General features: G+C 31.4%; 1 protein-coding gene across 2 annotated transcripts in view; it reads left to right on the top strand.

Moving 5' to 3' along the window:
• The window catches only part of LOC140441734 (uncharacterized), a 102614-nt gene that overhangs the window by 74324 nt on the left and 12262 nt on the right, over positions 1–16028 (top strand). The window contains exons 2-3 of one of the 2 annotated variants that reach the window (XM_072532626.1): positions 6665–9163; positions 14016–14153. In XM_072532626.1, coding sequence (XP_072388727.1) covers positions 6665–9163; positions 14016–14153 — 2637 coding nt within the window. The remainder of the gene's footprint in view (positions 1–6664; positions 9164–14015; positions 14154–16028) is intronic. The other variant, XM_072532627.1, reaches the window with a different exon arrangement.

Genomic DNA, 16028 nt, shown 5'->3' with positions numbered 1-16028 from the left:
TTTGTTCAGCCAGGTTGAAATCCCTTGTTTTCCGGTATATCATATTTTTTAGCTGCACCCCTAACTGGAGAGCCACCTGCAACATCTTTGAAAGCAGCCCCCATTATCTTCAGTCTAGCAGCCCCACATGTTCTTACACTTGTAGCTAGGCATATCTACAAAAGAAAAATAAGTCCTATATTAAATATTAAAAATGTTTTATTTATGTGGGGGATATGACGCGCGTCATATCCACCACAACAACAACGCGTCATATCCCCTACTCGACGCCATTTTAAGCAAAAAACACAAATAGTAAACAAGAAGGGCTATGTGTCTAAATAAGTCATGTTCTTAAGTTTAAAGAATGCGCAACAACGTGGAATACACTAAAGCAACAAAAAATTAAAAAAAGACAAATTACAAAACTTTGAAATTCCTAAGATAAAATTTTTATGGTGTTTACCTGCAAAAGTGTACACAACACCAAAGCTTCCTCCACGACGGATCGCTATACACTAACTTAGACATGCTTCACCTGGTGGCAATGGTGGGTACCTACTACCGTTTCCCAAAACCTTTCGCGCGCGAGCATGCAGAATTTGAAAGATATTGAAAACGCGTCATATCCCCGACCGCGTCATATCCCTCACGTTTACCTTATTAAATGAGAAGTAAAAACTAGAAACATATTTCTCAATAAAAGATTTTAATTTCACAATTTATTTTTAACTGTCATCCGATTATTGACAATATTGAATCACCTGTTTAAATTTTTAACACATTTCTCAGTTTAAAATAATTCCAAAAATAAAATTATTATTTTTAAACATATTTAGTTTATATAATGAATAAATTTACTATCAAATAATACTTATTTATATGTTATTATATTCTAATATTTCGTTTAAATTTAACAGGTCTGTCAGACAAAGTATGCTTTGTTAATACGTCAACAGGTGGCGTTAAGTGCAAACATAATAATTATTTGAATTATATGAGTATAATATAATTTTGCTTAAAATATAATTAAAAAATACAATTATTTTATTCAATTTTAAAAATATAGAAATCATAAAGTATAAAAGTATAACGTATGAAGTTTCGCGCTAGTCTAGGTACTTCGTCAGAGACGATAATGCCACTGAACGTCTAAAAATCTTACGAACAAGCTAAATTTTTTCGAGCATATTAATTTTGGGATCTCAGAAAAAAAGCAAAAAAGTTTACCAAATTATATAAACTCAAATTATATACAGGTGTTAAATAAATAAATGCGGCGCAATTTTTGCCATTTTTTATGATTCTCACGAGATCAATACCACTAGAATTTTTTATTACTAGAGCCTAACCATTAAAACCTATAGCATGAAATTTTAGTTTTGAGTTTTGGCAACAAATGTGAGGCATTTGAAATATGCTTAAAAAACGCTTAATTTAATCTTTCACACAACAAACGATCTAAAACATTTAAAACTTTTTTTTTCAATTACACTATAATAGTACGTTTTTAAAAAGACTGGTCTCTAAAAATGGAAATTTTAGTACAACTGGTCACTGAAAGTGATCGATTTTATTGATCTCACGAGAATTGTAAACATTGGCAAAAATCGCGCCACGTTAATTTATTTAACACCTTTATAAAATCTGAGTTTATTTGCGGCAAAATACAATATTATTTTATTATATTTAATACAATATTTGGGAAATGGGAATAAAATCATACGTCACGAGAAATGCATTTAAGAAGACGGTTTTGGATGTAGTTTATTGCAGAAGTTTGGTTCTTTTAAAAAACGTACTAGTGTAATTGAAAAAAAAAAGTTTTATATGTTTTAGATTGTTTGTTGTATGAAACATTAAATCAAGCGTTTTTAAGCCTATTTCAAATGTCTCACATTTGTTGCCAAAACTCAAAACTAAAATTTCATGCTATAGGTTTTAAAGGTTAGGCTTTAGTAATAAAAAATTCTAGTGGTCAGTTAATAAAAGGAATAGATTGTATTGATCTCGTGAAAATTATAAAAAATTGCAAAAATCACGCCACATTTATTTATTTAACACCTGTATATAATCTGAGTTTATTTGCAGCAAAATACAAAAATCGCACACGAAAGCTGAACTCTTTGTCTTTAAAATGCCTCTTAATTTTTGGCGATAGGACATTTGGATCAAAAGATATCGAATTTTTTCCGTCGAGCTGATACAAATTATATTGAGCATTGATTTCACGCGCGCAACTGACATGCAAAATCGACAGCTGCTTCAAGCGTTGTTTCTAAGAGAACGGTTCATTCTACACAAAAAAATATTATAAACATTTTTGTTTAAAATTATTTCAGCTACATTTTTTATTTGAAACATTTTTTTCTACGGTTTATAAATTCTTAGTAAATCGATTTTTTGCGTTTTTACCCCCCTGCGAGATGGGTTTTAGAGGGAAGCCCGGGGGTAAAAATGGTAAACTTTTTTGCATCTTCTTTTTGGGGTTCCAATATTAATACCCTCTGCAAAACTCAGCTTGTTCGTATGATTTTTAGGGGTCAACTCTCTGACGACTGGACATTTTTTTTTAATGGGATTTTCATCCCGATATCATTAAGTAATTGGTTATATTATTTAATTATCGTATCGTATCGGTATGAATATGGAGCTTAATGATTTACTTACATTGAGAAAACTTATTTTGGATTGCATATTTTTGTATACTACAAGAAGAAGAAAAATCGAATTTTTTATTTGCGATGTTTACAAATTGTCCGAGAGCAGTCGTTAAACAAAAAATATGAGTGAAATATCAAATAAACTACAATTCAAAATAAGTCACAAGGCATCATCAAGAAACTTGTTAAGGTCAAATTAGCACTTAAATGTAAACTAATGATTTAATAACAATTCAAATCCTTAACGGAACTTAGTAAAAGTCATTTAATATAATATAAAAGATTTCATTGATTTTTACAAACTCTTTTTTAAACCTATGATTAACGAAACAATAACATCATTAGTTGTTACGAAAGTTCGTGCTTAAGCCATTTTTAAATCTAGCTTTCATTACGCTAGATTATGGAATCGTTTCTTTTGCCCAGTGAGGGGCCATTAAGACAAATTAATTGTTACTTATTATTTCATAAGATTTCTAAAAGTTACAATTTCTGCGTGATTCCGAGCTATTATACGGAATTTCATAATGTTATTTTTTGTTTTCGGCTCATTGGAAATCAATCACTGTTAACATTTGAGGATAAGAATAATATAACCGACATTTTATTAGCTGAGATACGTTCTAAAAATACAAAAAATATTCCCGATCTCTTGAAAAACTAATATTCTATCAATGTACTTTACCCACCAATATTATAAATACAGACAGGTGGTTTACAGTTTATGCTTTCAACTCACCTTCTTTAATGGGAAATTTAATAGAAGATGAAGCATCTTTCCTTATTCAAATTTCATTATTGTAAAGGATGTAGAAGATTATGTTATCTGTCAAATATTTGGTGTTAATATTTGTGTTATTGTGTTATGTTATCAGTCAAATATTACTTTAGCTGTAATGCCTCAGAAGAATATTATAGATATAGAAGACGGCTTCGAAACTTTGCAAATAGTAGAGATGCAGTTCCAAGATTACTCTTTAAAAGGCAATTAGAAAAAATTAGATATTTACCACAGGAAGATATAATTAAATTTTCTAAAAATGTATACAAAGTTTCGAGTGAGCAAAATAATAGTGTGCTTTACGAAGTCGATATAGCAACAGAATTTTACAGCTGCGAAATTGGAAGATTGGGTGCTTTTTGCATTTTTTAATAAATCTTTTTGCAACGTTAAAGCGATCCTGAAGATCGATACGACGTAGCTAAATTAGCTCTTGGCTAAAAAGTTCAACCTTTCTGATTTTATAACGGACTTGCATGATCCAGTAAAAGTATTACAGAACATTATATTAATAACATTGATAATATCGATGAAAATAATGTTAGAGAATATATTATTTTAAACAAAAATGAAACAGTTGAACTACAAGAATTTTCTTTTGCAGATTTTATTAATAAACTAAAGATAAAAATGTTACATTTGGAACGTATTCATCAACGTTAAAATTATTGCACGAAAGATTATCCTAATTCTTCAATCAGCCGAAGAAAGTAGGGAGTTACTAGAGGGTCAAAAAGACTACCATTTGGACGACCACCTAAAGATAAACTTTCTAAAAAAAAGATTAAAAAGGCGTCACAATCTTACATTGCAGAAAATCAAACAAATGCAGCTAAACATGGCCAAATACATTGAATTTCGCATAAATATTACATTTTAACCATTTAAAGATTTTTATAATTTATTTAAATATATTTTGTTTTATTTCCTATTGCATTGTTTTAGTTTTCTTTAATCATACAATACAAATATTTTAATAAAAAGTAGTCTTTTTGGTCTACGAATATTTAACATTCCGCATATGAATTGCGCATCAAAGTAGCATGCCATATAAGTGTTTGGCACCTCGCCGCCTATTGGTTGAAACATGACCGCGTGCCGCAAAGGACCAATAGAAAAGTCCTAGGTGCTAAATACATATACGGAATGTTAAGATGCATACGGGACGGGACACGGGACGAGACTGGCGCTTTGTCCCGCGGTACTTCCCGCATGTCCCTCAAAAATTGAACTTTTATTATTAAATGATTAATGAACGAAATGATTTGGTAATTAAAGTTATACAAGTATCTGCATTATGTTTGCAACGTAAAAATATTTATAGAAATTAAAAGGATTTCTGTTTTAATAATTTATAGTGATAAAACATAACCCACATATTTATAATATGATATAATAGAATGTTTTCGACAATTATTTTTGATTTATTGCGATGCAAGCCTGGTATGCAAAAAATTGTTTTAGTTTAAGGAGAGCGCCCACCAAACTGGCGTGACAAGTGACAATTAGCAAGTAGCGCACGTCTAGCATGTTACTTAAAATGTATCCAATGCAAACGAATGATTCAGCGCACACCAAAATGACAGTGACAGTGGCGTCATGCAGCTTGCTAAGCCACGTCGTTTAGAGCTTGTTCTACTTTTTGCCACGTGTTACTTGCATTTTGCATGTGCGTTTGTTAAACAATTTAAATATGGAAGACAGTCCAGAATTTAATATTCGTTTTATCTCATTAATCAAGAAATTTCCAGGTATCTGTTCGAACACAAGTCTGGAATTTTTTAATTCTTTAAATACATTAAATCTACTATGCCCTTGCATCTCTTTCCAATAATTGAGTACCCTAAACTGACGTTGCGGACGAGTTTTGTTCATATTCTGCTCAGAGGGCGATATTTTGAATTTCACCAGCCTTTTTATGTTTATGTCACTCATGCTATGTCACTGCCATGTTACACGTCACGCCAGTTTGGTGGGCGCTCTCGCTTAGATCCTCTAAGTAAACCGTCACCCGACATTAGGGCGACAACACCAGATAATGTTACCTTTAAATCTAACCGTAAACGTGATAAATAATATATTAGAAGAAGAAAAGGATTTCAAGCTTCCCAGTGTGTTCATGTACATAAATTTATTATACTCAACAAAAAATATTAATATCAAAACAATGTCGAGGAATTAAATGTGAAAAACTCTTTTATAGCAGCAAGAATAATATTACAAATACTACAATAAAACAAGTTGGGTGTAATGTCTTTCTATAGTAATTGATCCCTATTGGAAGCTTTAGATTTATAGGAATAGGGCCGTTCCTTGAAACAAAAACCAGAGACAAAACTCAGAGAATTATATAAAAAAAAATATGAAAAAAGAGCCGCAACCTGGGAGCAGTAATAAGAAAGGAAGTTGTTAATCAGAAATTTTACTACTTCACGGTAATTCATTTTTTCGAAAATTACTAAAAATATAGCTTACTGCAATTGTAGGATAAGATCAATGATGCACAATATATAATGTCTATATAAAAAGTGCAAATGCACATTCTACCGTAGTATGTGAAACCCCAAATCTGTTATGTACCTTCTTCCGTTTTAAATTAAAACAACAATAGATGCAGCCGTTTTTGTACCTAAAGTAAGAATGAAATTAATTGAAAGTGCGCAACATAGTTGTATATAGAATTAAGAATAAGATGATAACTTTTATATGTTGAGGTTTTTTTAGAATATCGAGAATATGTTTAATTTTGTTGATATTTTTAATCTTAACCTTAAAAGCCTAAATCTTAATCTTAAAATAAAAAGAAGAATTTTAAAAATGTTGTGCCGGTGAGTCTACTTACATTGAAAACTATTTAGACAATAATACATGTAACTTTGACTAATCTCAAATTTTATACTAACTTTGTTAATTGTTATTATTGTTATTTCACTGAAATTAAGCAATTGTAAAAGTTATTTTTATTGTTATGTTCATAATTAGTAAACATAATCACCAAAACACTACTTTTTTATCATTTAACCTTAAATAATTTCAAAGTATTTATAAATACGGTGTTTCAATTACCTTGTATATATTTTCTCACAAATATCCGTTTAATAAGTTATACATTGTTCATTTTTCCCATAAAAGTGAAAAATGCTAACATCGTTATATATTCTGTGATATTATCTATCTAATTATAATAATTAAAATAGGAAACATCTTAGAATCTAATAAACTAATTAACCTTTATTTTCAGCAGTTCGCACCCAACGCAGACCGAACCAGTCGACTTTCACCTCAACAACAAGGGCAGATACTTAGTGACATTCAACAACACCAACATAGATTTGATTTATCACAGAACAGACAAAATTTTCAACCTCAGCACTTTCAAAGCAGCCAAAATCTTCAAACAGCACAAAGGTTCCAACCCTTTGTAAATCAACAACAGCTCGTTTCACAAAGTCCACTACCTACGAATACTCAAGAGAATTTTGCTCGAAATGAGTTTTTAAACACTTTACCCCTACTAAAATCGATACCTTCTAATGTAGTCCCAACACCACAACAAACCTTCCAACAAATATCACCACCAACGGCTCAAACAGCGTCTAGTCAAGTTGTATTTCCAAGTCAACATCAACAACCTACGGATACTCCTAAAATTGTTCAGCACCACACACAAACAAATTTTTTACCAGCTAGGCAGTTAATTTCATTTGGGCCGCAATTTGTTCAACCAAGACCAACACCGGATCCATTGGACGTTATTGATCAGCAAATTAAGCAACTTGATCCAGAAAAAAACAAACAGCGAATCAAGGAGTTAAAAGAGAAACAATTAATAATAGAAAAACATAACCAATTCGTTGAAAAGCAATATGAAAAAGCACTTAAAAAAGCGCAGGAAGAACATCAAGATTTTATCGATAAACAAAGAAATCAAAAGAAACAATTGTATCAGCGACTATATAAAACATCTTCCTCAGAACCACGTTCATCTCTGACAGCACCAAGATTGGTTTATCCAGAAGAAGTTAATTTATTTGAACAAGCAGTTAAACAATATTACATTCAATACCCCACAACGACTACCACCACTACTACTCCTAAACCAACTACCACGAAGAAAATAGAAAAATTACTTCCAGGAGTAAGTTTTTTGCCAACTGCTCTACCCCAATCTAAAGTAAAAACCATTCAATCTCTGGATGATTTAGATCAACTCCAAAAAGAATATAAATCGCAGAGGATACGTAAAGATGATCTACTAGAGCAACTTAGGTTAGCTATAGGTAGAAATTCCGAGGATGAAAGTGGAAAAGTTTTGTCTTCCAGGGAAATATCTTTAGCTAATGGTAAAAAAATTCAACTAATACCTGCCGATGATCAAACTAAACTTCCAAGAGGAAAAGAAGAAGAAATAACTTTACCAGACGGTAAAAAAGTTACAGTCATTCGAGCTGATGATCCCGTTAATAAAAGTGATGAAGAAGTAACTTTACCGAGTGGCCATCAAGTCAAAATTTTTAGGACCACTGATCCTAATTCTATACCAAATATATCAAAAGGCTTCGGCGATATTTCTCAAGAGATTACTTTACCAGATGGACAAAAAGCACAACTAATAAAAGCTAGAAATCCAAATTCAGGTTCCCCTACACCAATAGAAGAAATAGTGCTCCCTAACGGTCAAAAGGTTGAGCTGATTAGGACATCAGATCCTAGTTCAGTACCAGATGGTGTTAAGGTAGAACCTGGCAGTGATTTAGAAAAATTAGTTTTTTCAAGAACAACTACCACAACTGAAAAACCTCCAAAAGAAATATTAGATGAACTTACTAAAAGCGTGCCTTCCTCAAATTTTGAACTATTAAAAACAGGTGCTAGTGGAGGTTTAGAAAGTATAGGTAAAAATTTACCCAACCAGAAAAAGGTAACATTTGTTCTTTTAGAAGAACAAAGTGACGGAACTTTAAAAGTTCAAGGAGTTAAAGGCAATGATAAGGACAAAACAGTTGACGTAGATGCTATTTTAAGCAAGATAAAAAGGGGCGAGATAAAATTACCTGATAATCTAAAACAACCAACAAAAACAACAACCAAAAAACCTGAAGTTATTTCAACCACTTTAAAAACAAATTATTCTCCCACATTAAAACCAGTTTATGCTACCATTACACCAAATTCTTTTGCCACTGAAGAACCAAATTTTTTCCAACATACTCAAACTTACGAAAACGAGGAAAGTGATGTACCCGCTTTACAAACTAACATAGGAACCAAAATAATAGCTTCTTCTACTCCAGCCACATATTTTCTTTCTAGCACAACAACTGAACAAAAAAAGTCTACGCGGACTCCACATATTTTGAACAATTCGGCAAACGACCTACTTAATCAAGCTTCCACTGTTCAATCAGCTCCCAATAAGAATTTACTAACACCTAATCCTACAGAAATCACAGTTCAACAAAGTGTCTCTCCAATAAATCTATTTCCCATTCAAGAAACCTTTAGCTCTCCGGAAAATCAAAAACATTCATTTGAGCTACCAGAAATTTTAAAGAAAAATAATTTGTTTGCTATGTCGAAATTTTTAAGACAGTCAGGTTTGGATACCATTTTAAACGAAACGGGCCCTTATACAGTATTCGTACCCACAGACAAAGCATTCAGGACTTTATTAATTCAACTTGGAGGACCTGAAAAAGCCGAAGAGAAGTTTAAGGAGAATCCAAGACTACTGAGTGGGGTAAGCAAGAAATTATTGATATTCGTTACGATTATATCTTTTCATTAGTAATTTTTTGATTCCAATTTTTACTATAGAAACTTTTTAAAGTTTTGTCTTTTCCATCGTTTCATATTTTAATGTTTGGTATAACGTTTCGTTTATATACAGGGTTCGGCATTAGTCATTCGTCGTAAGAGATACGAAAAAAAATATTTAGGTAAAAGTTGGAACGCAAATAGGACCATCCTCTAAAAATATTTTCAAATGTATAGGGCCACCCATATTTACGGAGTGGAACAAACTTCTCTTTTTTTTATGAAACACCCTGTATATTTTTTTATTTTTGGACTCTTCTCGACGTTCTCTCATTTTTAAATATAAGGGTGAGAAGAATATGTTTCTCACTAGCACATAGGTACAGGGTTTCTCATTAAAAAAAATGGAATTAGGCGAAAATTTAGGATGCCGGTTTTGTGCCAATTTTGACAGCACACTGTATAATAAAAAAGGCAACTTTACACCGTAAACGATAAAACTATATATAGTTAATAAGTTACTTAGGAATTTAAACTTTTTTTCAAATTACATTTGACAATATTGAACTTTATACAGGGTGTTTCAAAAAGGTATGTCATAAATTAAATCACGCATTCCACTACTTGACATATTGTAATAAAAATGGACACGTTACTTTCTTGTTCTAAACAAAACATACAAAAGAAACAACAAAATCTAAGCGCACAGAAAAATTTTAAGGGGGGTGTGCAGCCCTAAATCCTCCCAAACTTTTGAGTACATTCAAATCAAATGAATTGTGTGGCATCATTAGTTTAACACATTATTTTTAAAACTTTTTTGTTAAATTAAATTATGACTTCAATAAACTATCGGGAATATCGTAGGTGAATGTCAAGGAAATAGTGCAGCAGCCGCAAGGCGTTATGCAGTAAAATATCCCAATCGAAATACACTCGATAGACGATTATTTCTCACCATTGATAGTCGTTTACGGGAAACGGGTACATTCCAACCGCAAGTTGCTGGCAATAGTGGTCGTCCAATAATGGATACAACTGATGAAGACATTTTAGAAATCATTGAAGAAGTCCCTGGAACAAGTGCAAGGGTAATACCTAGCTGCTTAACTAAATGTTCCTCACGTAAGGGTTTGGAGGCGTTTGAAGGATCAGCTTCTTAAACCCTATCACTTAACAACGGTTCAAGAGTTATTGGTTGAAGATTATCCTAAAAGGATTGGATTTTGCGATTGGTTATTAATGGAAAACATTCGAAATGTTAATTTCATTAGAAATATTTTGTTTACCGACGAGGCTACCTTCAGTAGAAATGGAATAACAAACCATCATAACGAGCACATTTGGGCTGACGAAAATCCTCACGCCAAAAAAACGACTCATCACCAAAGGACTTTTAAAGTTAATGTTTGGGCAGGAATTGTGGATAACAATCTAATAGGCCCAGTATTTCTTCCCAACAATTTAAATGGTGATAATTATTTGCAGTTCTTGGCAAACGATTTACAAGAGTATTTGGAAGAAATGAATATTGCAATAAGGCAAAATATGTGGTTTCTACAAGATGGTGCTCCACCGTATTACAGTAATGAAGTCTGAGAATACCTTTGCAGGCAGTATCCTGGTCGGTGGATTGGAAGGGGTCGTGACGCACCTATTTCTTGGCCACCCAGAAGTCCAGGTCTTAACCCCATGGACTTTTGCTTTTGGGGGTTTATGAAAGAGAAAGTGTATTCTGTAACAATAGAGGACGAACAACGATTGAGGGTTAGAATAATTGAAGCTGGAAATCAATTTCGTCAGAAAAATATGATTTTTCAGCTCATTCGGGTTTCCTTATTAAAACGATACCGAATGTATATTGAAGAAAATGGGGGTCATTTTGAACATTTATTGTAATATCATATTTATAGAGGTTATAGATATTTTTTGTACTTGTTAATTCATTTAAGCCATTTCTTTAGTTGCACGTAATTTTTTAAAAGTTAATGAAAAGGGCCGTAACTCAATAAAAACTCTTTTTTGAAAAAAGTGATGAGGCAAAAAAATTTTAAAAATAATGTGTTAAACTAATGATGCCACAAAATTTATTGGATTTGAACGTACTCAAAAGTTTGGGGGGATTTAGGGCTGCACACCCCCCTTAAATTTTTTCTGTACGCTTAGATTTTGTTGTTTCTTTTATATGAAAAATGCTTTCAGAACAAAAAAGTAATGTGTCTATTTTTATTACAAAATGTCAAGTAGTTTAGGAGATAATGCAAAAAAACAATTTTTATTTTATAACTTCAAAGGGCTGTAACTTTTTTTGTGTACTCTTTTGTACAAAGGTAAGTTGGATTCAATCAATTTATTTTTGTCCCCAGAATGCGTGATTTAATTTATAAAAGTGTCTATTCATATGTATTCAAATCAAATGTCTCAATTTTCATATAAAAACCATTGTAGGTATAGGGAAGTATTACCAGAAATTATTAATGGGTCTATATTATAAATTATTAATAAAATGTTCAAAATACCGTGAATATTTCTAAAATTGAAAAATATACAGGGTGTCCTATTAAAAATAAAAACGAAGTTGTAAGCAACTTCCAGTATAACTGGAAGTAGGAAATATATGAAAATATTTTCATTAAACAGTTCACTTCACTCTTTAAAACCCTTTCATTCCAATTTTCATGATTCAGTTACCTTTAGTTCTCGAGATATTTCTAATTGGCGGCGGTGTATCTTATAACAGGTATCCCTCAGAGCGATACTTTTGTAGTTTTAACATGATAATATATCTCCCTTTTTGTATGTAGGCCATAATAAAAACCTTAGTCCAATTTCTCAGTATATCTATATCTTCTCATATCCTCTTGATGAGGTTATATACCCTTTATTGAAGCATTTCACTTCCATTTCTAATAGTATTTCTGCAAATATTTCGATTTTCCCAGTCTTATCTTGAGACTCATTATACTCTTAATCTCTTTTTCACCAGATATTTCTATTATTACGTCCTCAAATCCTGTGTAATATGTCCGTTTATTAGTTCCTTAAAATGTCTTTCCCATATACCCATAACAGCTTCTCTTTTACTTTGCTCTGCATTATCCTTTTTGTTTTGTGTTTTTTTTTTGTTTCGACGCCCGGGAACCGTTTTATGAATTTTTATAATTTCCTTTTTGGTTCTTTAGCATCCTCTATATTAATTTTTAAGCCTTTAATAACAATATTTCTCTCCGATTTTTCTTTTCTAGGCTGTCATCGCCAAAATGTTTTTTCACAGGTTCCATTGCTGGTAGTTAACTGATTGTTTTTAAGTCCGGCAATGTCGCAGTAAAATTTAAGATGGCTTTACGCCGATAATCGTTTCATTGGACTACCTAAGCCCTGACGTCACAATGGTCGACGATTTTAAAAACCTTTCCAAACATTTCTAATTTGTGTGTATTTGTCCCATAAGAAGTTGGAAATATATTTTTTTAATTGTTTGAAGAATAAATATGGACTTTTGGTTATAAACATTCATTCTGTGCGATTGTTATTATTTGTTGTTTGTGAATTTGTGAGGTAAGAATATCAAGTATTATATTTACAATGAATGTTCATATTTTAAGGTTATGTTATTGTTTGATTAAATTTTTATTTATTTTTTTACTTTATTTCAAGGTATTTTGTTGTTGTTTTTATCGGGGTTATTTCAAAATAAAAATATTTAAATTAATGTTATATTCTTTTTTAAGTGCTCATGTTTTTTCCTCTAAAAGACCACTTAAATATATACGTTTTCTCCTAGTTTAAATAGTTAATAGTAGTTTTGTTGTCATTACTGAAAAATTCAGTAATACTGTATATATTCAACACATGTTTAATAGCCATTACATGCCCAGATCTAAAAAATAAACTCAAAAACTATTACAACATTCAAAGAACATTTTTTTAAACACTCATGGCAATTTGATAGAAAGGTTTCCACAGAATGTTATATTACAACCTAAACTACGAGAAAATGAATATCTTTAGTCTTTTCAACTTCCTACGGGACAAATACACATAAATTAGAAATGTTTGGAAAGTTTTTAAAATCCCCGCCCATTGTGAAGTTAGACTTAGGTAGTCCATTAAGAATGAGCTGTCAACAAACAGATATAAACAGGTAGACTAGGAAAAGCACTAAAAATTCAAAAATTCATCCCTATAAATACTTGAAGAGCTCTATGACGATGATTTTCATAGAAGAATACAATTTTGTGAAATTGCGTCAGATCAGATCAACGTGATTCCTAATATTCTGCCGAATATTTGTTAAAAGTTATGTGGGGAAAAATTATTAAACTGGTTATTAAACTTCTGGTTTCCCAAAAACTAGACAAACTTCCTTGTAAACTGTGATATATATATATAAACACTACTTGAGTATGATTTTTGAAAATAAACAAGAATGTTAATAAACTTTGTTGATATCTGTTAGACTCTAAAAATGTGATATCTGAAAATGAGAAGATGCTATATAAAAAAATTAGTATTCAATCTAGCCACTTGCTATTTTCCTAATATATTTTCTACATTTTTATTAATTCTTATTCTTAGGCATTATCTCAGTATTTTGTATCTAATTAAATGAATTATATGAATATACACATACATATATGTATGTGTATGTCCCTCGAATTTATGAAATGATACTTTTTCGATAGGTAACCTATGTCCTACGTTTGTATTTACATAGGTACTTTTGTCTTGGTATTTCTTTAATTTTGTAAAACATTACACTACAATACATAATCACATTAGCTTAGAATAAAACATTTAAATAACATAATATTTTATAAAATACCTTGTTACAGCTTTTGTTACATCATGTTATACCAGGGGCGTTCAAAATCAGTTCGCTGCAAGACGAAATGACCGGAGTGTCATTAGCAGGTACACAGTTACGTGTAAATCAGTACAGTATGCACGATAAAGAATGGAATGATATAAAGGTATGTATACAATAAAAAAAATAGCTTTTTTTTTCTTTTTAAAACAGCTTTCTGGGAATAAAGAAAAAATTATATAACTAATTCTTTATCATTTCAAATTTATTTAATACAAATTGCTAAAAGATCAGCCATATGAAATCATCTCTGTAGAGAAGTACAAATCTGGAATAGTCATTGCCAACACTAATCATAAGGAAACTCTCTAAAAAAAGGTTGACATGCAAAAAAAAACAAATTTGGCCTATTTGATAGTGTTGGATTACTAACTAGGAAATTAAATATTGTATCAGAGAAATCGCAGACGAAACATGGAGAAATAAAAATCAATGTTTACACTACCAATAACACTAAACTTTTAGACAAGGCGAAAAGCTCGGGTTCGTTCGGAAAAATATTCGCATGAGATTTTTTTACATAATCTTTTTCATGAGATACCTTGATCGATTTCGAGTTATAAACAATTTAAAACTGAAAAAAACGCAAAATTACGATTTTCAAGGCTCAAAAATAGAAGTAAAAAACATTATTTTTAAATTCACCAAGAACCTAAATTCAAGTTCAAACCTTGTTCTATCATTTCCCGAAAAGTATTTTGGGACAACTTAATTTTAAAAAATTCTTTTTTAATAGGTAATGAAGCGCTTATGAAAGGACAGGCAAATTTCTTTTTTAACAAAAACTACCCTAAATAGTCTTTTATTTTCTCCACTGTTGAATAATATGTAGTTAATCTCTGTGCAGAAAAAATATGTGCCAGGTGGTTTATAAAAATTGTTGACGATATCATCAATGGGAGTAGATATTAGGGAAGAATTTTCAATGTCTTGTTTGACATATGTGGTTGTACCGTATGATCGGTGACAAGTTGCATCCAATATTTCATAGCTCAGTATTTTGCTCCTGTAGTCACTCCTTTGTTTCGCAGTGGGTTTCCTGTATAGCGACTAAATTAACGTTGTCATTTTTTAATAGTTTAGATGAAAATTGGCTTTTAGCATAGCTTATACCTTCTACGTATATGTGGTAGATTCAGACTATAGGTTCGATTGATCCATGCAAGGACCGTTTATTTTATTCGTCATATTATGTTGGAAGCGTTGTTTGATCAGAAGATCCTAATGATTATCTAACTGTCAGTATGTGCTGGTTCATTTAGCGCTACCCAGAGTGGACGTTTAGTATTTCTACTACGGACGCGAACTATCTATAAAAACAAATGAAGATTTCTTTAGTAGCAAACTCATATAAAGAAAATCATAAACAATACTTGTTTTGTATAAAACTTGGAGGTCGCTGGTTAAATGATATTAGAAATAATAATGGAGAAAAAATGCAATATTTTGACTGTAAATACATTAGCAAAAAATAGCAAATATTAATTGTGAATAAATTACGATAATTAACTAGCTTTACTTCTTATTGTTGTTTGTACAAAGAATGTAGACTTACCCTTTGGTATATTGATGTATTCGTAGCCCACGTGTAGAGTTGACCGTCGCGACGCCATCCGAGGTACAAAAGAAGGGACGTCCCGTGCTTACTGTTCGCTGTCTCGGTGAAGTGTAAGTGTCGTCTTGAGATCGTCAGAAACCACCCTCTGGCCACGCTTCGAGGTGGTCGGTAGCAAGAGGGCATACCAATAAATCACTCTATTGTATTGCGATTTTGAATGGAGATAAGTTAAGTTAATTGTCACGGTAATATGATACTTTACATCAGTTTCTATATTTGTGACACAAAATACAAAAGAAAAAGTCAAATTCTCAACTTAAAACAAAATGAATGAGCTAGCCCGTTTAACAATGCGATTTTACGAAATAACCGAAAACAATATATTTTAAAGCAAAGTCGTTAGAATATACAATTAAATTAAAT

This window comes from Diabrotica undecimpunctata, chromosome 5, assembly GCF_040954645.1.
Source record: "Diabrotica undecimpunctata isolate CICGRU chromosome 5, icDiaUnde3, whole genome shotgun sequence".
Classification (NCBI taxonomy): Eukaryota; Metazoa; Arthropoda; class Insecta; order Coleoptera; family Chrysomelidae; genus Diabrotica; species Diabrotica undecimpunctata.
Note: the sequence above shows the minus strand (reverse complement) of the source record. Positions and strands in the feature narration are given on the sequence as shown.